General features: G+C 49.4%; 3 protein-coding genes and 1 long non-coding RNA gene across 8 annotated transcripts in view; 2 read left to right on the top strand and 2 right to left on the bottom strand.

Moving 5' to 3' along the window:
• BLTP2 (bridge-like lipid transfer protein family member 2) overlaps nucleotides 1-6,574 on the bottom strand; it is a 32,207-nt gene extending 25,633 nt beyond the window's left edge. Inside the window, exons 1-10 of one of the 3 annotated variants that reach the window (XM_069089798.1) lie at nucleotides 6,407-6,574; nucleotides 5,476-5,605; nucleotides 3,562-3,611; nucleotides 3,137-3,284; nucleotides 2,779-2,897; nucleotides 2,429-2,489; nucleotides 1,974-2,163; nucleotides 630-756; nucleotides 417-541; nucleotides 143-210 (exon numbers count right to left, since the gene is read on the bottom strand). In XM_069089798.1, coding sequence (XP_068945899.1) covers nucleotides 143-210; nucleotides 417-541; nucleotides 630-756; nucleotides 1,974-2,163; nucleotides 2,429-2,489; nucleotides 2,779-2,897; nucleotides 3,137-3,284; nucleotides 3,562-3,611; nucleotides 5,476-5,605; nucleotides 6,407-6,474 — 1,086 coding nt within the window. In that variant the 5' untranslated portion in view covers nucleotides 6,475-6,574. The remainder of the gene's footprint in view (nucleotides 1-142; nucleotides 211-416; nucleotides 542-629; nucleotides 757-1,973; nucleotides 2,164-2,428; nucleotides 2,490-2,778; nucleotides 2,898-3,136; nucleotides 3,285-3,561; nucleotides 3,612-5,475; nucleotides 5,606-6,406) is intronic. The other 2 variants (XM_069089799.1, XM_069089800.1) reach the window with 2 other exon arrangements.
• Nucleotides 6,575-6,866: 292 nt separating this feature from the next.
• Nucleotides 6,867-10,094, top strand: LOC138162544 (uncharacterized). Its single transcript, XR_011168654.1, has 2 exons — nucleotides 6,867-7,561; nucleotides 8,930-10,094. It is a non-coding gene; the product is annotated as an uncharacterized lncRNA (long non-coding RNA).
• Nucleotides 9,826-15,950, bottom strand: SDF2 (stromal cell derived factor 2). The gene is made up of 3 exons (XM_069089821.1): nucleotides 15,721-15,950; nucleotides 13,023-13,219; nucleotides 9,826-10,521 (listed from the first exon to the last, which is right to left on the bottom strand). Exons 1-3 carry the CDS (start codon nucleotides 15,893-15,895, stop codon nucleotides 10,234-10,236), a joined length of 660 nt encoding a protein of 219 aa, XP_068945922.1. The 5' UTR covers nucleotides 15,896-15,950; the 3' UTR covers nucleotides 9,826-10,233.
• Nucleotides 15,932-21,778, top strand: part of SUPT6H (SPT6 homolog, histone chaperone and transcription elongation factor) — a 34,248-nt gene continuing 28,401 nt past the window's right edge. For 2 of the 3 annotated variants that reach the window (XM_069089812.1, XM_069089813.1), the window contains exon 1: nucleotides 15,934-16,323. The gene's annotated coding sequence lies outside the window, so the exon portion shown is untranslated. Of the gene's footprint in view, nucleotides 16,324-21,778 lie in introns of all 3 variants that reach the window. The other variant, XM_069089814.1, reaches the window with a different exon arrangement.

Raw genomic sequence — 21,778 nt, 5'->3', positions numbered from 1 at the left:
TAGAGGAAGGTACTAGGCTGAGGAGGCTGTGGGGCTGTGGGGCTTGGTCTCTCCATACACTCCCCCTTTGGGAAGGGGCCCAGCTATTGCTTCAGGGAGCAACTAACAGTGGGGTAGGGCTGGGAAAGGCAGCGGCTCTCACCTGCACACTGGCCTTCAGGGAATTCAGGCAAATGATGCGCTGACGGCTCTGGGAAAGTAGCAGCCCATCTGCAGGATGCAAAAGGGCTGTTGGGGGGCTCAGGAAGAGAGGAGTAGATCTCCAGCTCCCCCCTTCCCGCCTCAGCCATTCCCCGTGAGTTCAGGGATTTTTTCCTTTCATTGTCTTCCCCACCCATTAATCCCAATTCAGAGTAAAGGGGACCCATTGCATTCCCTCCTCCTGAGGTCCCTTGAGCACCAGGCCTCCTACCCACCCTCCAGCAACAGCTCAGTGCTCATCTGGGCCACGTCTGAATTGGCCGTGAAGCTTCGAAGGGGCAGCTGATCCTCATCACGACAATAACTGAACTGCAACAGCTTCAGCGTCCAGTTGAGGTGCCTAGGCAGGAAATGAGGTGGGCTCAGCACTCACAGCCTCCACGCCCGGCCCTGGGCAGGCTCACCACTCAACACCCACTAGGCCCCACCTCTTCTGGCTGTTCATGGACAGCACCACGCTGGTATTCTCCATCTCTATTTTCACTTTCCCTGGGAGCAGCTGAAGGAGGTTCAAGCCAGGAATGGTGGGCTCAGTCAAGTCCTCTGTCACCTCTGCTAATAAGAAAATAGAAGGGGCAGCTAGGTGGCGCAGTGAATAGAGCACCAGCCCTGGAGTCAGGAGGACCTGGGTTCTGATCCAGCCTCAGACACAACACAAAAATTAGCCATGTGACCTTGAGAAAGTCACTTAACCCCAATTGCCCTCCAAAAGCAAAAAACAAACAAACAACAAAAAAAGAAAAAAAAAGAAGATAGGAGCTCTGCACCCACTGATCCATGTTCAAGAAAAGACTCTCAGATTCTCTCCAAATGCCTTTTCCTTTCAGATAAAGCCAGTTTGGTCCCTCTATCCTGACCATCCCAGTATTGTAGGGTTCAAAGGGACCTCGGAGGCCATCGGGTCCACCATGAAGATGTTGTGTAATAATTGCATCTACAACGTCCCCAAGAGCAAGCCTCCAGACGCTGCCACCACCTCAAGCGGGCAAGAAACCCACTGCTCCCCAAGGCAGCCTGATCCATTCTAAAATAGCTCTAATAATCAGAAAGTCTTTCCTTACATGAAACCAGTATCTACAACTGCTGTTCAAGGCACCTAGTTTTCCAACCAGAACAAGCCTGCTCCCTTCTCCATATGATTGTTCTTCAAATGTGTGAACATTTGTGTGCACCCTCCCTGTCCCCCCACCCCAACATTCTCTTCTTCAGTTAAATCCCCCATTCTTTCAAAGGCTCCCCATGCAGTAACATTCCCAGGCCCTCCAATATCCTGGTTGTCCTTCCTACAGACAATGTCCAAGGTGTCAATATCCTTTCTAATCCTTTCTAAAATGAGGCACATAAAACTGAGCACCCCAGAATTCCAGATGTAGCCTTAGCACAACAAAAGAAAGGTGGACCATTACCTCCTTTGTGCTGGGACACCGCGAGCCTTTCAGTACAGCCTGAGGCTGTGGGCTTCTTGGGGGGCTGTGCTGAGTGGCTGACTCCTATTCAGTCTGCAGTCCACTAAAACCCCAAAGCAAACATCCCCAAGACACCACCAGGCAAGCATTCCAGGGACACAGAATTCTGGTGTTCCTTCCTTCCTCCAGCCCAAGAAAGAGAGCAGGTGCACCTGAGGGGTCCCATTCTTACTCCAGGTTCTATTCTTAAGGTCGAGGCCCATTTGCCAACAACCAATACCCGTGATAACTAACAACAAACCAGGTGGACAGCAAGACCCAGAACCTGGTTTCTGTGTATCCTCAGATCAACAGCTCTATCTTTACCTGGCATTTTACCTGGCCTCAAAGTTGGCACCAGGCTCGGATGCAGCAGCTGGCCGTGGAAGAGGCCTTCATGCAGCTCAGCGTGGAGGGTCCACACATCTAGGGTGATGGCCTTCAGCTGCAGACTGCTTAAACCCATTTCCACACACAGGTCCATGGCTAGGGAGAGCTCTGCCAGGCAAGTGTCCTCCTATACAAGTGAGTGAGACAGACAACACGTCAACCCCTCATATCCAGAAGGTTTGGGTCAAAAAAATGGTGAATGGAAGACAGGGTAGGTCCCACATTGAAGCTAACAGAGAACCAATGATATAGGAAATAATAAGGTAGGTCCCACATTGAAGCTAACAGAGAACCAATGATATAGGAAATAATAAGGGAGCCCTGATGTTCTGAGCTCACACCCAGAATGGAAGATGGATGGAGGTAAGCACACAACCCCATGACACACTCACCGACTGACCACTCTTCAGTACTTTGCTATTCACTTGGCTTAGGCTCACCTCACAATCGATTCTGGGAAGAGGGAAAAAAATAAAAATCCTTGATCAGTGGTCCCTCCTCATCTTCCATCTCCAGTCAAGCTGGCTTAAAGAAAGAGAACATGGGTAGACAACCAGACCTCGTGCCCAGCTCAAAGCAGGCAATATAACTGCTCTAACTTGGATGATGGGAGCATCATCTATGAATCTGGAGCTCAGCCACTCTGCCAGCTAGCCCTGCCTTGGCTTCTACTCTCTGGTGCCAGAATGGGAACAATTGGTTTAGACACTGCCATCTGGGATTCTACCCACCCAACACTTACCTCTTCCCATCACTATCCAGAAGGAATCGGCTCCTGCTGATCTGAATGTGCCACAGGGACTCAGAGGTAGCTACCTTGAGAACCATAATGTTGATGGAGTCCACATGGATGGAGAAAAGCTGGGGGAAAGAAGCCAGCACAAACAATAGTCACTATCCGCCCTCTTTCCTTAGGTCCCCAGATGAAGAGGAGAGGCACCTCCCATCCCACAGGCAATGCAACCCAGAACCTCAGAAAATCGCCGCTGACATCTCTAAAAAACCCTAACTCAGATGAGTGACAGGTCAGCAAAACCAGGCTGAAGTATGAGCCTGCCTATCCACTGCCACAGTGTCAAGGAAATGGGAACAAGTCTCACCTGGCAAGCCAGCCTCAGCAAGGATGGGCTGAAGGGCATGTCCTGGTGATCCACCCCAGTGGTCTTGGAGAAAGAGGTAGGCAGGCCAGACATCTTCTGTAGATCAGTTCTGATCCGCACCTCCCCAAAGCACAGTGCCACATAGTGCCTGCCTCCAGGAGAGAGACCTTAAGTAGTATTTCAGCCAGAGAATCATTCCTTCCCCTCTAACCTCCCAGCTTCCCTGAGAGCAGGTTTTGGTCCAGGAAGTTCAGACTGGTGGCACATGTCAATATTGTCTTACCAAGCTCACAGTACACAGACCAATATGGAAGCTTTTAAGGAGACAAGACTCGGTTCCCTCCTCATCAATCAGATCCTATTCAACACCTCCCAACCCCAAACTACAAATCTCCCTAACTGAAAAGGTAAGATGAGATACTCACGGCAGATCATGGCTCAGGAGTTTGCTGGAAATCCACACACTATCAATTTCCTGGAACAGTATGGGAAAAGGCTTTGTGCGGCTGCTGCTGGCTAAGGCCCAGGCAATCCGACAGTCTCCACAGCAGACACAAGGGTCACTGGGACACTGGGGTCAGAGGCAGGAGGAGAGGAGCAGCAGGGGAGGAAAGTGATCCATAGGCCAACACTAAACCCACCCAAATCAGTTCAGCTCCACAGGCAATTATTAAACACGGACTATGTGCAAAGCACTGTGCTAAGACAAAAATAGTCCCTGGCCTCAAGATTCTAGTCTACTTGTGGGGAAGGGCATGTGGGAAGACACCATGGTACTGCACAGATCAACATTCTACAAAGTTGGGAGGGAAGGGGGCCAAGGCTAAGGTGCTCTAGGAAGACGTGAAGGAGCAATTGCTAACAGCTGAGGGCATAAAGGAGGTTACAAAGAGGCGCCAGCTGAGCTGTGAAGGAAGATAACACATCATTAGTATTGTTATTCTGCAGCTCCTCTGTACATACAGCACTTGTAAGGTCTGCACCAGCCTTGACATGCTTTAGCTCATTTCAGAGAAACACTATTATTATTGCCGATTCACAGCTGAAGAGACAGAGGCTCAGAGAAATCAAAGACTAGATTGGGAGCTGGATGGAGCCTCAGGCATCTCTCTTGGGCAAGTGAGGCCCAGGGGGGTGGGGTTCAAAGGCAGGTCCTTTTAATGCCCGCCCTTTCAATGATGCTATCCAGCAGAGATGAGCGGGGTTGACCCTAGGTAGTGTGAACACATAGTGACTGCTGCATTTTCTCTCAGTGTCACAATGATCATACTTTACAAGTCTCTTTCACAGGTGTGTGACCCGTTTCTCCCATGACACTGTGAGCTATTCCTCTTACATCCTTCCACAGAGTGCAAGCAGGGCCATGGATGGTGCTCAATAACTGTTCTTCACTGACCAACTGACTTGCCCTAAACCTGGCATTCTCAGCTTAGATACAGGATTAACCCAAAGAAGTGATTAACTGAGAAAGTTAGCTGACATTCAAGACTGAAGAAACCATGGCTGATAAATAGCTGGATTATTAAATAACCAAAGAGCTATCCAATGCATGTGATTAGGTTAATCCAACATAACAAAGAGGGCGGTACTATGCAAATTAAACTGTATTTCATGCAATCCCAGTCAAAATACCAACGAGCTACTTCACAGAATTGTGATTAAATATTATCAGGAATGACACTACCAAGGCAAATTATAGGGGAAATAAAAGATCTCAAAGTAGTGGTCAAATCAAAATTGTTTGGTTTGGGGTTTTTTTTTTTAAGTATGAAAACAGATCAATGGAACAAAACAGAGAAGAACCAAAGGAATATAACAAAATTGTACTTCCAGAATCATAGATTTAGAGACGGAAAGGGCCTCTGAGGTCATACTTGACCACTTCTCTCATTTTTCAAATGAGGAACTGGGACACTGTGTGACCATAAAACACTGGGAAATGATTTAGTTTTCCAACAAAAATTTCCAGGAAAATGGATACCGATCTGCCAAAACAAGAGGATAAGAGCCACATCTCATACTGAGCTTGTTTGGTCTGGCCCTGTAATTTCGTGGAGAAACGGTCTTCTCCAATGCAGACTGGCAAGTCATCCACAATGCCTAGGCTCAGAAATTCGCCTGCGATAAACTGACCTGCCCAGGATCATATATACCAGTATGCCAAAAGCAAGATTTGATCCCAGGTCTTCCTGACTCTGAAGCTAATCCTCTAGACACTCTATCACGAGGCCTCTTGTGACACACCACAACAAATTCCAAAAGTACGGATCATTTAAATATGTTGGAAATCATTGGTTCTGCTAAACAAGAGAAGACAGCCACTGCTCCCTCGAACTCACCACTGTCTGCTGGTGCTGCTCAAACTTGAGGCTCACGTTCTGGACCCAGAAGAAGCCGAAGGAGCCGATCCTGAGCTCGGCCTGGAGCCTCCGATGACACCACTTGGTGGCCAAGCGCACTAGAAGCCACCTGCCACAAGACGCCGGTGAGCACCGGCTGCGGGGGCCGGCCCCGGGCCTGCGGGCTCTAGCCTGGCGCAGGTTTCCCTTCCGCTGCTCCCCGCACTGCTACGGGGGGCATGAGGGGGGCTCAGGGATCCTGCTCTCCGGGCGCTCCTCTCCGAGCCGCTTTCCTCGGCTGGACCTCCACCCCGGCGCCTCGGGGGTCGGACCCCCGCTCCCATCCCCCCAGTCCCTGCCAGAAGTCTCAGGCTCCGCGGGAGAAGGGACCCCAGCCTCACGGGAGAAGCCCAAGGTGGCTTGGGGGCCAGGCAAGGGCTACATGGAGCCCCCCTTCTCCAGGATGGCCAGGGACGCCCCCCCCAAGGGATGAGAGGGAAGCCTCCGTGGGCTTGGGGGAAGGGAACGCGAGCCCGGGTGGTGGGCACCTCCTGTGCAGTGGAGAAAACTGAGGCAGGAGAGGACGGCAGTGCCTGGGCACTGCAGGCGGAGCAAAGGTCTCTACAAGGAGGGGACTTGCCCAAGGTCACCTGGAACCAAGGGCACCAAACAAGGGGCTGCGGGGCCCCCCAGACCCACTCGCGGGGCTCCCCTCCGACAGCCCACAGGCCCTCCCCTTTCCCCTGAGCCCCTCCCCGGCCCGCGCGCCCCCCCCGCCCCGCCCCCCCCCCCCCCCCCCGCGCCCCCCCCCCCCGGCCCCCCCCCCCCCCCGCCCCCTCCCCCCCCGCGCGCCCCCGCCGCTCGGCCCCTCCCTCCCCGCGCGCTCCCGCGCGCCCCCTCGCCCCTCTCTCTGGCCCCAGTGGCCCCTCACCTGCAGAGGAAGAGGGCGCAGAGCGCAGCCAGGAGCAAGGACAGCAGCGCGGCCAAGAGCAGAGGCATGGCGGCCCCCGCGGCCCCCACGGCCCCGGCCCCCGCAAGTCCCGTGCGGAGCCTCCGAGGGCCGACTAGCTGCCTGCGCTGGGGGACGGCGCGAGGAGGAGACGCCGCGAGCCCCGCCCAGACCCGGCACCTCCTCCCTCCCCCCCGCGGCGCCCGCGCGCGAGCGAGCGAGGGAGGGAGGGCGGAAGGGGGAAGAGCCAGCTCCTCTGCCTCGCCCCGCCCGCCCCCTCTGCCTCGGCCTCCCCCCTCCGGGCTCCAGGGCCAGAGCGAAGAGGAGGAGATAGACACGTCCCTCCCTCCAGGCCCCGCCCCCAAGAGACCCAGTGCCGAGGAAGGATGTAGGCACTGGGCCGGCCCCGCCTCTCTCCCCGCCCATTCCCCACCCCACCCCTGACCGGCTGGCTCCGGCCGACCTCCACGCCGGGGGCGGGCGAGTCTCCACCTAAGGAAGTGTCCTGGGACCTCCTCCCCCAGCCCCCGCCGGCCTCCGGGCCTCCGAGTCCTTGGGCGAGTCCCCGAAGTGGACTCGAACCGAGCCGGGAGGGACCTGCGAGGTCGGCTTCGGCCGGCAGGGGGCGGGGGAAGCGACTCGCGCGAGGTCACACGGGAGCGAGACCGAAGTCCAGGCCGGCCGCGCGCTACCCACTTCCGCGCCGTGGGCCCTCGGGCAAGGCGCTGGGTGTCCCGGCCCCCTCTCTGAGACGGGGGCTTAGCCTTCCCTATTTCGTACGGCAGCCGTCGGGGAGAGAAGCCTCCCGAGTCTCTGCATCCAGGCTCCAGGGCTAGCTCTCGTAACTTCGCGGGGAGCCGGGCGTCTAGGGCCCCCGGAGGGTCCTGGGCTTACATTAGGGGGGTGGGACCACCCTCGGCCCTGTGCCAAGAATGCCTGTGCTGGGAGAGGCCCCAGGAGGGGTCAGAGCCGACCCAGGGTCTGCTGCCTCCTGCCCCGGAGCCGGGCCAAGTGCTTTATGCCTCTGGTCCAAGTTCGGAAGGAAGTGGACCCTGCAGACCCTGCGATTCTGGTCTCATCTTTCTCCCATGCAAGGAAAAAGAAATGAGAGAACATAACTGGGCAGTTATCTTCCAGGTAACAACAATAAACCCACCAAAAAAGCCCTTTAAGAGCAAACGTCATTTTCATGGGGCATCTTAGGTTAAACTCTTGGATGCTTACAACAACCCCTGGGGGGGAGGTGCTGTTGTTCCCCCTGAAACCACGGTAAATGACTTGCCCAGGGTCACACAGTATCTCACGTTCTATTTGCACTGTTCTTTGTGTCTGCTAGTCTAGCACTCTCCACTAGGCCACTTTGCCTAGGAAAGTTTGTAGCGTGCAAAATAGATCTGTTAATCAGTTGTGGAGAATTTATAGTAAAACATGGCCACATAAGATGAGAAAGCAGGGAGGGATTGTGGTCTGCACTTTGAAGGAAACACACTGATGAAGCCATGAGTCATTCAAAGTATCAGAACAGAGATAGAAAATACTGCATTTAATTCATTTACTGTGGGGAGTATCTTATTTGGGTCAGCTGTTGATTGAACCAGGTGCCCAATACCCTGCTCTGCACAATGAATTCTTCAAATTCTGTTCACTCACAAAATATTAAGCATTCTTGTGCACAGCATGGCACCGTGAACACAGTTTGGGGGCTGCAAAGTAGGGGCTCTGGCTCCTGCCCTTCAGGAACCACTTTGAGAAATCATCACAGACATGGATGAAACAGGCCAAGTTTAATTCCCGGGGAAACACAATTCAGGTGCCTGACAGAGAGTAAAGAGCTCAAAGAGGGGCATGATGGGGACAGTTTTGTGGACTAGCCTCTTTTCTATAAATATCCAGTCTTATCCAAAACCATTTCCCTCTGATAGTTTCCTCTAACAGTGCACTCTCCTGTTCTATTATCAGCCCTCTAACAAGTTGTGTCCTATGCTGATTCCTGGTAAGCTAGGCAGAGGCAGCTCAGCTGTCTTCTGAGCCCTCCCCACTTTACTGGCACTTTTGTCGGCTCTCCTTCCAGCCACCTGGTCACTTAGATCCTCATTCTCCATCTCCCCAATTCAGTGCAACCTGTTTAGTTAGCTCTGACTTTGCTTTTCCAGTCCAACTCTTGCTTCCTTTCCTTGGATCATTCCTTCACTTCCTGTCTCTTCTCTATAATATCATGTTACATTTGGCTCATTTCTCTCAAGGCTTTTCTTCTCAAAGGATCTGGACAATTAAACTGGAGAAATGGGGTTTTCTGGGAATCGGGGATTCTGAAGTTGGAAGTTATCTCTCACCATGACATCTTATTTGGATTGTGTTACTGACGGGCCGAATTTTAACATCTCAAACAGAGGGAGGTCTAGCATAGAGTTAACATTCTCCAAGTAAAATGTAAAGGCTGCAAAATGAGTGAGTGGAAAAAAGCCATCCTAAAATAGTGTCTTGCTATAACCCTTGGAATCCCAGCAGATGGCAGACACCTCTCTTCCGCCCCCATCACACTTCTGGAATGCAGTGGAGTGAAGAAGTCCAGCATAGCAGAATCCACCTGCTTTGGGAGAACGAGAGAGACTAAAGACAAGAGGAACTATGTCTTTCCACTGAAGAGTTGTATGCTCACTTTCAAATATTTGCAATTTGGCCAAGGAAGATAAACGTTTTGACTACTGGACTTATCAACAATCATGGCTCCAAGCTGCAGCAATACACTATTGGGAAAAATGCTTATTAATTATTAATATTGGGGAGATCCAGGATTTTTTTCCCTTCCTCATTTGGAGGTTAGGGTAAAAGCTTAGTTCTCTGAAGCTCATAGTTGCCCTACCCAACTAAAGAACCTTACAGAAAATTTAATCTAAGGTGAATTCTAGCTCCTGGCATTCTACTGGGCTTGGGTGGGGGATAGATCCTGTGTCTAGATTGCCTGAGGCTGGGAGTGGTCTGGGAGTAAGAGTGAGCAGTCAAGTCCCTCAGCCCCTCATTATAATATTCATTCTTCTCATTAATTGCTAACCAGTCAGAATTGATTGCTACCCTCTGGAATAGCACTCTTTCAAAGGCATATAGGCTTGAGGGGTCTTTGGCATTCTAGAACATCACTGACCACTTTTATTACTTATCCACAAGCAATGATTAATTACCCAGAAACTATGTCTGTTGAATTTTTTTATGTCACACCATTAAGGCCAACCAATTAGAGTTTTTCATCCATAAGGATTCGGACCTCTAGCCAAAGCACATGAGTTTGAAGTTAAGAAGAAAGACCTTACAAAGTCAATAGCTAAGGGTCCCTAGTAATTTCAAAAAACAGTAAGCAACCCTACCTCGAGTGTGACCCCTAATTAAATGACCACTTAAAGACAGAGATTCAAATCCTTTTTATTACTCCTGAGAGAAAGCATATATTGGAGACTATACTCCATTATTAACAGATTAACATGATTATTATTAACAGATAATTATGACAAAGCACCCAAATGAGGGATATCTCCCATCTCCAAGAGATGTTTCTTTATTATTTCTTCAACACGGATGAAAAGATCAGTCCCCACTGGCAATAACTCCCACATTTAGGAGGTAAAGCCAAGTCCAGGATAAGGATAGCTGCATGTTGGCAGGGAAGGAGCTGCTGCTCTTAAGGAACCTTGGAAATTTCCCACGTTGGATCCTCACCCCAAGGATGATGAGGCTGCTGCAGCTCTGATGGGGAAAGCAGTGGGTGTACCAACACTGTGTGGTGAGGCAAAGCGGAGAGGAGAGCTGAAGGGTCCTCACAGTTCAGCGTGATGGGCTTCAGTCCGAAGCAGCTCACTGGGCTTCATAAAGATGCCTTCCATGGCTCTCCAATAGTTGTTTTGGCTCTGCTGGGCCATGCCATGCACCTCCCTCTGGCCACTGATGGGCCTGCCATACTGCTCTCCAGTAACAGACAGCAGCACATCAGTAGAAGCATGTTTGAACCGAACCTCATCGTCCCTCACCCAGTGTGACCCGCTGCAGAGGACGGTCCAGTCATCCAGATAGTCCCCTTCCCCCTCTTCCCCAAATGCACTCACTTCCTGGAAATAAGAGAGAAGAAGAATTAGCACGATCCCCAGAATGGATCTGAGAAATGGGTCAAAGTGACAGAGAGATAAAGGGATGAAAGAGAAAATGGGGGGAGCACTTCCACAGGAGAAACTTAAAAGTTTGGGCTGAAAGGGGGAAAACAATCATAAAACAAATCCCTTTCCTTGCCTCCCTCAAAAAATACCAAAGAATGACTCCAAAATAATACAAAGGAGTTAATACAAGTCAACAAACATTTGCTTAGTTAGCACCTACTGTTTACAAGAAGGGAGAGATGAAAAAGCACCTCAGCCTTGTTCTCAGAGAGTTTATAACTTAGTTGGGAAAGAGAGGGACAACAAAATATACAGAAATAGCTATAATACAATTTAGTATAGGGTTAAATGTAAGAGAGGTCAAATGGAGAAGTGAGAGAGATTCACTCAAAAGAGACCCCTTCCAGTTTGTCAGTAGGGAAGGAAGTAGCAGTGGAGCGGGGAGCTTGAAAGAAGAAAAGAACTTTATTACCTAGAAATGGGGGGAAGAGGGGATTGTATTAGGACCAGGTGACAGGTTGGATAGATACAAGGAAAGGGCAGGCTAGGGGAAGGAAACAGTGAGTAGTACATTTGGTTAGAGCACAGATTGGGTAACACTATACTGTGAAGTAAGGTCAGAATATTAGGGTCAAGCCAAAATGTGAGGGCCTTGGAGACCAGGTCTAAGAGTCTGTATATAATTCAGTAGTCAGCAAGTAATCAATGAAGGTTTGAGTAAGTGAAATGATTAGGCTTGTGCATTAGGAGGATTACTTTGGCTTGTGAAGAATGGAAAAGGAAAAGACTGGTGGTAAAACTAGTTAGGAATTGTTTTTAAGTGCCTACCATCTGCCTGTGCTAAGCAATGGGGATACAAAAAGAGATAAAAAGCCCCTGCCCCTCAAGGAGCGTTGGCGAGGCAGTAGTAAAGGGATTGTAAAGGTTGGAGGGGGCTAGGTTAGGAAGGGCTTTGAACAAAGTATTTTGTACTTGATTCTTTTTTTCTTTTTGGAGAGGGGAAGGCAGGGCCATTAGGGTTAAGTGACTTGCCCAAGGTCACACAGCTACTAAATGTTAAGCGTCTGAGGCCAAATTTGAACTCAGGTCCTCCTGACTCCAGGGCCAGTGTTCTATTCACACCACCATCTAGCCACCCCTTTGTATTTGATTCTGGAAGCAATAGGGAGCCCCTAGAATTTACTGATTGGATTATTCAAACTAATACAATAGCTGTGGCAAGAAGTGACTAAAAGCCCACACTTGGATGGTGGCAGGTGAAACTCAAATAATTTGTTTGGTAAACTGGCCAAATGAAGGTTCCATTCTGATCCCATTTGGTCATTATAACTTCATCCCTTGTGACATTTCTTTTACTGCTCTACTACACTGTCACTTATTTCTTAAATTGTTTGACTCTTCCAGCGCTGTATTTTGGGCCCTCCTGGTTTAGTGAATGTCAATGGTAATTGTTTCTTTGGAAAAGCAACCCTGAGGGTCTTTCCCTCCCACCTTGATTTTTTTTCTTTTTTTCTTATTAAAGGGGCCATCCCTTAACTCTTTTTCTTTTTTTTTGCTTTTTGGAGGAGGGAAGGCAGGGCAATTGGGGTTAAGTGAGTTGCCCAAGGTCACACAGCTAGTAAGTATTAAGTGTCTGAGGCCACATTTGAACTCAGGTCCTCCTGACTCCTGAGCCAGTGCTCTAATCACTGTGCCACCTAGCCACCCCACCTTGACTCATTTTTTTTGCCTTCTGGAGGGCAACTGGGGTTAAGTAACTTGCCCAAGGTTACAGGGCTAGTGTTTTTTTTTGTGTGTACTAAATGTCTGAGGCCGGAACTGAACTCAGGTCCTCCTGACTCTGGGGCTGGCGCTTTACTCACTGCGCCACTTAGCCACTCCCGACTCCTTTCTTAAAGACAATTATTCACTCAATGGATATTACCTCACTCTAAATGGGGATGTGAAAAGGCCTAGGGTCTCCCATTGCATCTTGGGTCATCTTCAGTCATCCTGATGAATATCTGGTCATTGAATTCAGATGGCTCTAGGAGAAAGTGAGGCTGGTGACCTTGCACAGCCCCCCCTCACTCAAATCAAAGTCAACTACAAGCCACATCATCATTTCCCTGATGCCATGGTCCTCTTCAAAAACGAAGGACAAACACAACAAGTGTTTCACTAGCAAGACACTTTGTTTTTCTAATCCATCAGATTAAGGAGAAACCTACCAATCCTTTTTAAATCATTTTTTAGTGAGATGACCTCTGGTTCTCACTCTCCTATCTACTCTTCGATTCTAACTCCTTGGAGAGTCAAACAAACCTCCCTCTTGTCCAGAACCGGTTTTCTTTCATATAAAGATACATTTCTCCTAATGAGCAAAAACGAGAGCAAACACTTCCTGATCAAACAGGTCTAACAACCCAGAAACCAAACAATTCCACTGTGTGAGGCTCCACCAGCCCTGTGCTTACCTGGTTGCCAGACAAGGGTGAAGAGAAGTGGTGACTGTGAAGATTTCGCCCAGTATTGACATGAGTCAGCCTGATGGCCTGGCCACATCTGACTGGGGTTCCTCTCTCACACACTGTAGACGTTTTTCCTCGGATTCGCCAGTAACTGTTGCTGTCATCCACATCTGATACACCTGTAACTGACTGCTGTCCACTGCCTGGAAAAAATGAAGATGTTCTAGGCTCACTGATTGAAAGCTAGAAGGGAACTTGGTGATCAACTGGTCCAGAGGGGTCAAACTCTGAAGCCGCTATGTGGCCAGAACCACAGTGAAGCCAAATTGGGAATGTGAACAAAAACCATAAAAATACAATACTACATGCTACATTTGTAATTTTCTAAGTCAATGTGCTCTCAGGGAAGGATCTGTTTCTATTTGGATTTGACAGCATTGATGTGGAGAATAAAAACAGAAGTGATAAAAAACAATAAAAACTGGAAAGATGGATGGGAGCCAGATTATGAAAGTTTTTAAAGACCAGGATGAAGTTTTTGCATTTCAGCCTAGAGATAATAGGGAGCCACTAAATATATGGGAGTAGAGGAGTGAGAGGGGTAGCCTGTGTTTCAGGAATGCTAAGTTGGAAGCCTACTGAAGGAAGAGACAGGAAACAAGAGGGCCAAGAAGGCTGCAGCAAAAGTCTAGGAGAGAGGAAATGAAGTCTGGAACTAAAGTGTTAGCATCGAGTGAATAAAAGAGGACAGAGGTGAGAGCTGGTGGAGGCAGGATCATGATGTTAGCAAATGACTAACTCTGAAGGGTTGACTCTGAAATGATGAACCTGGGTGACCAAGGAAATAGTGGTACCTTCCACAGAAATTCAATTCTTATAATCACAGACTGAGAGAATTAGAAGGGACCTAAAAGACACTATAATGATTAAACTCTTAATTTTACAGTCAAGGAAATTGAGGCCCAGAAAGGTTAACTGGCCTGTCCCCCAGGTTACGCAGGTAGTAAGCTTCTGAGGCACAATTAGAACCTGGGCCCCCTAACTCTAGAGCCAGTGCCCCTTCCACAGGATCATGCTATCTCCATTGAACAAGTATTCAAGGTATTTACTAAGTATCTACTATGTGCTGGAGATATAAAAAGAAAAATTAAATTAGCCCCTGCCCTTAAGGGACTTACATGGGCGGGGGTAGATTTACAAAGAAAGGTAAACACAAATTATATACCTAGTAGTTGGGGAGGAGACTAATAACTGGAGGGATAGAGACAGCCTGACTGTAAGAGGAGCCAGTTAAACTGACCCTGGAAGGGAGATGACAATTCCAAGAGGCAGAGGCCAGAGCCAGGAGGGGAGGAGGGCAGAGGCCAGGAAGGGGAGGCAGGAAAGGAGAGAATGGGGAGCCAGACTGAGAGAGGGACAAAGGCAGGGAGGAGATGAGGAAGAGTTAGTTCCAAGGCTGAAAGTGGAATGTCATGTAGGAGGAACAACAAGTAAGCTGAACTGGCTAAAAAGAGGGCAGGAGTGGGAGTCATCTGAAATCAGTCTGGAAAGATAGGCTGGAGCCAGACTGTAAAACAAGCAACAAACAATTTGTTAAGCATTTACCATGTGCAAGGTACTCTCCTAAGTGCTGGGGACACAAAGAAAAGTCATGCTAAAACAAGGAATTTGAAATTTTACCTTCAAGAAAATTTAGAATCCCTGAAATGTTTTGAGCTGGGGAGTATCTGGGTCATGCCTATTCTTTTAGATTATTCTGATATGTAAAATTTATATCAAATTGCTTGCCTTCTCAAGGAGAAGATGGAATGTGGAACTCAAAAATTTTTTTAAAGAACGTCAAAAACTAATTAAAAATAAAATATTGACAAAGTTCATCTTGATAGCTGTGTGTACAGGCTGGGGGGGAGAGAGGGGGGAACACTGGCTTGACAGCTCAGGTCCAGCAGTTAGAAGCTCACAGCAAGTCACATGAACAAAGGTAATGGCTGGGTGAGAGAGGAAGACAGATGCAAGAGATAGGGGTGGGGGCAGAATTAACAGGGTCTGGCCACTGCCTGGACGGCACAAAGAGCGTTCTGTGCTCTGTAACATGAAAAGGTGGGACCTCTGAAGTCCTTTAGTCCTTTCCAGGTTTAAACTGCACTTCTTAGATGGGGATTTGGGGGGGGGAGGGAAATGGGATAAGCTCGGTTTTGGAGAGGCTGGGCTTCACTCGGGCCAAACCGCCTGAAATCCTTCCTCCCCCGCCAGCCCGGTGAGGCTGTCACCATCTACCTGGGACGCCCTTTCGGTGATTACTATTCGGCCTTCAGAGCAGGGGCCTAGCTTCACCTTCCCTACTCCCCCTCCTTCAGGCGCTTTCCCACTCCCTTCCTTCTCTTCCGGTCCACCCCAGCTGGGTCAGAGTCCGGAAGCCTTCCCACTCTCTCCTCCCCGCGACTCCTCCCGGCACCGCCCCCACACGCTTCTCCGTCCCTCCTTCCCGCCCCCTCAAGATTCCTCGAAGCTCGGGGGCTCCTCCTCCCACGTGCTTTTCCGGTCTACGACTGCTCCAAGCACCGCCTCCCACTGGTTCCTCCCTCTCCCTTCCTCTCTGAGCTCGCCCAGGCCCCGCCTCCGGGGTTCCCCCAAGCCAAGCCCCGCCCTTGGGGGGGGGCTTTTTCCATTCTTTCCTCTTCCCGGCCCCGCCCCATGGGCTCACCGGACCCGTAGTGTACGTCATGCGAATGCAACCGGACGTTGTGGCGCGTGTTGAGGAGCTTCACGACAGAGCCGCAGGTAACGAGGGGCAGCTCGGAAGCCCCAGCCAGGCCCAGCAACCCCGCAAACAGCAGCAGCGGCCCCACCGCTGTCCCCGCCGAGCCCCGCCGCCCCATCGCACTGACGGAAACACGGCTCCTCCCCGGAACCGGAAGCGGTGGGCGGAGCTAGGCCCAGGAGGAAGAGGCGCCCCCAGTCCTCCGCTCTCTATGCTCCCACTCGCTAGAGCGCCCGGAGGAAACGGCCAGACTCGCCTGCCTCCGGCTCTCGCCCCCACGCGGAGGCCGCCGGCGGGCGCTTTTCTGCCCCGTTCCTAGTTGTCCGTCTGCAGCTCCACCCCCCAAGCACTCCCCGCCCCGCAGAGCGGCGGGGAGAGGACCGCCTCCTCTCAGTGACAGCGCACCGGAAGTGACCTCAGACGCCGCGGCGGCTGCGGGCGTCGGGGAGGGGGCACGTCGGTGTGGGGGGCCCCCGGACTCGTCTTCGGTGGCGCTGCCAAGCGGCGACTCCATTTTCCTCGGAGGCTCGGCGCTACTGCGCCTCGGTAAGGCCGGATCTGGGGCTCGGGGGGCCTGTGTGGGTGGCCCGGGGTGCCGTGGGACAGCGAGGCGGGGCAGGGGGACCTGAGGGGCGCGGGGCTCCCAGCTGGGGCGCCCCCCTCCCCTTCACGCACGCCTTCCCAGCTGGGCGGGCCCTTGCCCACCACTTGTTGAATCCTTGGGGTCCCCCCTCTCCCAGGAGCTGGGGAGGCGCCTCCCGGGGCGGCGGGCGGCCCCCGGGCCTGATAACTTCTGCGGGGAGGGGGCGGCTTCCTGGAAGAGGGGCCTCGTGGGGGCGGCTTCCCCTCCCCCTAGGTGCCTGCCCGCCTTCGGGGGAGGGGGGGCTCCGCAGCCGGGTGTTTTCGAGCCTCCCCCCGAAGTGTCTGTGCCGGGCCCGGCAGCCGGGGGTCGCAGCCCCAGCCCTAGCCAAAGTTACTCCTAGAGCCGGGTGGGGGCGGGGGAGGCCCTTTAAATGGCCCGGAGGCCGGGCTCCGACCCCCCGAGGTCGTGTCTGGGCGGGACTGTCAGCATCCCCAGCTCTGAGCACGTTAGCATCAGTTAAGCCTACTGTGTGCCAGGCTTTGCCCGAGCCGGAGTTACAGAGTAAGGCCAGAAAAGCCCCTAACACCTAGTCCCTGCCCTCAAGGAACTCCCAGCCCAGTAGGGGAGATGCTGCAAGAAACTCTTTACGAACGAGATGTCGGCCCAGAGCGATCAGTCCGTCAGTATTAAGTGCTTACTATGTGCCAGGCTCTGTGCCAAGTGGTGGGGATGCAAAGAAAAGAAAAAACTGCCATCGAGGAGTGTGCCTTCTATTTGGGGAAGCAACATGTAAATAATTTAGGCGTGCCCAAGGTGCTTCAGAGTCGATAGAAGTCGTCTAGAATAGGAAGGTTCTAGCATCTGGGGCGACCGCCTTTGTAAGGTGGAATTTGAGCTGAATCTTGAAGGAAACCAGAAAACTGGGGGGGAAAGGTGAGAAGACTGAGCCTTCCAGGCGTGGCGGACAGCTGTTACAAAGGCTGCCCCCGCAGGGGGGAGATGGAGATGGAAAACTGAGCGATTTGTTTGAGGAGCTACAACTAGGTCAGAGTAGCAGGCTAGATTATGGAATCCTTGGAGAAATAGGCTAGAAAGGCAGGCAGAAGTTAGGCTACCAAGAGCTTTAAATTTCAGATTTTATATTTATTCTTCGTGTTAATAGGGAGTTACTGGAGCTCCTTGACCAGGGGAGTGACAGATTTTCCTATTTGCAGTGTAAGAAAAATCACCTTGGCAGTTTAGGATGAGTTGGAGTAGGAAGAGATTTGAGGCAGAGAGACCAGTTAGAAGATTATTGCTTTAGTGCAGAGAAGAGGTAGTAAGGGTCCCAATTAGAGTTGTGGCCATCTCAGTGAAGAGGGGATGGATTTGAGAAATGGGTTACATATTATAAAAGTAAAACAGTGAGATTTGGCGATGGATTCCATAGGTGGAATGAGTGAGAGGGAGAACCTGGGTAACTGGGAGGTTGTTGGTAGCCTCAATAATAATAGGGAAATTTAAAAGGGAGGAAATATAATGCATTTGGTTTTGGTTTTGTTGTGTTTGACATAGCTGTGGGCAGCCCAAGATATCCAAGATCCAGTTGGAGATGGATGATTAGCTCAGCAGAGAAATTAGGATTGAATATATAGAACCAGGAATCATCTGTATAGAAATTAGAATTGAACTAATGGGAGCTGATGAAATCACCAAGTGAGCTAAAATAGAAGGGGACCCAGGACAGACTGTTGTGGGATACTCTAAAAGGGCTTGACCTAAATGAAGATCTAACAAAGGACATGAACCAGTTGTTGGACAGAGAGAGGGATAACCAAGACAGAGCTGTCTCAAAAACCTTTAGAGAAAAGAAGGTGATCAGTAGTGTAAAACATTGCTTGGAGGTTAAGAAGGATCAGGATTAAGAAGGACAAAATGCCCTTGGAATTGGCATTTAAAACTCGGTTGGCCATATCTAATCCTAGCTCCTGGGGAGGCTGGATCTCTTGAACTGTATTGGGCTATGCAGCACTCAATTTGGCCTTGATATGATGATGACCCCCCCCCCCCCCCCGAAACAAAGGGTCACTAGGGTTACCTAAAGAAGGGTGAGCTGTTCCAAGTCAGAAAAAGAGCAGGTTAAAGCTCCCATGGCAATTAGTGGGATCAGGCCCTAAGTGGCCAGTGCATTTCTAGGCCTGGGCAAGAAGGGGAGAGCCCAGTCTTTTGAGAGAAGAATAGGAGGAGTACCTTCCGAGGTTCCATGGTTCCTCCAGATAATAAGCAGCAGCCAAGCTTGGACCCCCACACCCTTTCTATCCAATGCTTTTTCCATTATATACCAGCCCTTCCTACCTCTCCTTAACTCTGTCTGCTGCCCCAGACATCCTGAGGCACCACCTTGGGAGTTTGTCATTATTTCTGTGAGAGTTAGTTAGTATCTATAGAGGTACTAAAAGCCCTGGAGGAAGAATATACAGCTCAACTGACTCTTGTGGGAAAACATTGTTCCCATACTTCTCTGCAACAGTTATTATATTATTAATGAGTCCTCATCTCAGTTCTCTGGCTATCTTGATCCTAAATGGAACAATTATTTGATCTGATAGACATGTCCAGCCAAAACGACTATAATGGAAATAATTAATGACCATTGGTTTAATAGTTTGAATGCAAAGAGTCAGATTAACTCTAGTATTGTTCCGTTTTGGAATTTGTATGTATGAGGTCTAACTAGACCAGTTCCTGTTTTAGGGAGAGAGGCTTCTACTTTGTCCCACGCTTCAGTCAACCCAAGTCTGGTGAAATGTGCAGTGTGTGTCTGAATCTGTATGCCTTATTAAATGAGGAAGAGATTCCAATCTGTAGGATTTAAATTGGTTGGGTCTTGGAAAAGGAAATGGCTGTTTAGCTTATTGTTGGTAATAGTCATCAAATTTTTATGTTAAGAACTTTGATGTGAATTCAGATTAGATAAAGCATATATTAAAGTCTTTGTGCTAAGCTCTGGGATAAATTGATCATTTTTCAAGTCCTCATCAATTGATATTGTTTGAATAAGTTTTCTAGGGATATGTCAGCTAGAAAGTCCAGTTGCAGTTATTAACCTCTGAGGGGGTTGGTTAGTACCTTGGTCTTGGAGACTGAAGACTGGTCCTACCTAGCTCAGTGATCTCAAGCAAGTTGGTAACCTTTCTTAACTTTAGTTTCCTTCCCTCTAAAGTAGGGAGTACAAGTCCTAGCATCTCCTAACTTGAAAGATGGTAATTGTAGATTAAATGAGAAGTCTAAGCTCTTTCTAAAGTGAGTTATTCAGCCCAATTACTGGGACTAGAGTGTTCTTTCAAATTTTTACATTTCAAAATTTATCAATCTCCTACTGTTTGCAATTCATGCATTTTGCATTCTGAAATGCAATTTGCATTCAGCTGGCTGTGTGGATAAAAGACAAAAACAGTTCTTCCCTCAGGAGTTTCTTTTCCGCCAATAACCGGATCCCAAAATTTAAAGTAATTACCTTTCATTGGAATATGCACCCTGGCCTAGTATGTGCTGCCCCACCTCACTGCAAGCAGAGTGATTACTGTCTCCTGTAACTTCTTGTCATTGTTTACTCAAACGTTCAGCGGAGGAATAGAGAAATGAGTGGTCACTGCCTAGTAAAGAGACAGCATAGCCCCAGTGCCTTGCACACAGTACCTGGCACATAGTATGTGCTGATTGATGGGCATACCAAATGGTTTCAGGATGGAGAGGTACAGAAATGAATAAAGAAGTCATACCACCTTTGTATGAGGGGAAAGGGAAGAATCACCACTTCCTCGTGATGTGGCTGGCTTTTGAGCTGGACTTAAAGAATGGGTACAATTTTAAAAGGGAGAAATAGAGCAGTGTTATTCCAGATATAGGGAATAAAGTGATGAATGCAAGTAAAAGAGCAAAACAGCATGGGAAATCTATCTTAAATGGTGACTGGTTTGGTTTGATTAGAGCATTGAAAATAGATGAGGTGAGTGAGAAGATAAGGTGGTGCTCACTTATGGAAAGCCTTGGACTCCAGGCCAAGGGGATTGCAGTTTATTTGGTAGGCCATAGGAAACCATTAAAAGGGACTCATGTCTTTTTTAAGGAAGTGATTCCACTGGCAGCATTGTGATGGTAGTTTGGGGATGGGGTGAAGACCTGTTGGAAGGTTAGTGTCCAGCATGATGGCTATAAGAGCCTGGATTAGGATGTTTACAGTAGAAACAGACATAGGTGGGAGTTTTTCCAATTTAGAAATGCCAGAATTTGGCCACTCATTGTGTGTGTGTGTGTGAGCATGGGGGTGATAGAGGGAGAAAAACAAATTAACACTAAAGTTATTGAATTTAGAAGAAAAAAAAGGTGGATTAGTTAATCCCACTGACAGCCCTCAAGGACCTTACATTCTACTAGAATACAACATGCACATGCACACATAAGTAAATATAGTTTACTTGTGATTTGAAGAGACAGCACCAACCACTGGGGAAATCCGGAAAAGCTTCCCATGGGAAATGGCACCTGCCATGAACCTTACAAGGGGCTGAGGATTCTCTAGCAGAAATGAGGAGACAGTGTGACACAGGCACAGAGGGTCTGGAGGCAGGAGTGGAATTCAGAGGAATAGCTAGTGTGGCGGGGGGATGCCATGAAATAAGACTGGAGAGATGGGCTGGGACCAGACAACAAGCTTTGACTTGGAGGTGCTGCATTTGTTTTGTTAGTGCAAAGCGCAGTGCTGGGGATACAAATGGGAAAAGTAGCTTGGCTTTCAGAAGCCTGTATTTCATAGAGGAATAGAGACTTATCACAAATAAGTTAAGATGTGAGCCTGGAGCTCACATTTGGAAAAGAGGTGGAACTCTGGTTTGATGAGTAAATGGTTCAGGGGAAGATTTTTAGAATTGTAAAAACTTGACTTTCTCCAAAGCCGAGTGTAGACAAATAGAAAGGAGCAAGGAAGGATGGAAGAAAGAGAGGGATTCAACAAAGTCCTAAAGAAGACGAGAGGGATAGGAAGAGTGATGTGGGTAGGGGGCAAGTAGTGGAAGGGAGAGGAGGGAGGAGAAGAGGCCGGAAGCATACATTCATCCCACTTTCATGGTGTGAAGGAGCAGGCTGAAAGGGGCATAGCTTGAGGTCATGTGTGGTTGGTGTCTAGGACAAGGCTACGTACGGCCTTGGGAGAGTAAATCAGAAGACAAGATACAAGTAACTGTGAGGGTCCAGCTGTTGTTATGTATGTACATGTATATATATATATATATATATATATAGTAGGTAAAATCAGCATTACCTTGTAATGAGATGGAAGTTTAACCAGGATTGAGAGAACATCAGACTAGCAGAGGGATTCTAGGGTGGGAGACAGCCAATCACTGGTGTAATCAAGATTGAGTTTGGAGGGGGATGAAC

Source organism: Petaurus breviceps, unplaced genomic scaffold (assembly GCF_028583685.1).
Source record: "Petaurus breviceps papuanus isolate PSGF00001 unplaced genomic scaffold, PetGlider_PUasm1.0 186, whole genome shotgun sequence".
In the NCBI taxonomy this organism is placed as follows: Eukaryota; Metazoa; Chordata; class Mammalia; order Diprotodontia; family Petauridae; genus Petaurus; species Petaurus breviceps.
This window is presented reverse-complemented; position numbering and strand designations above follow the sequence as displayed.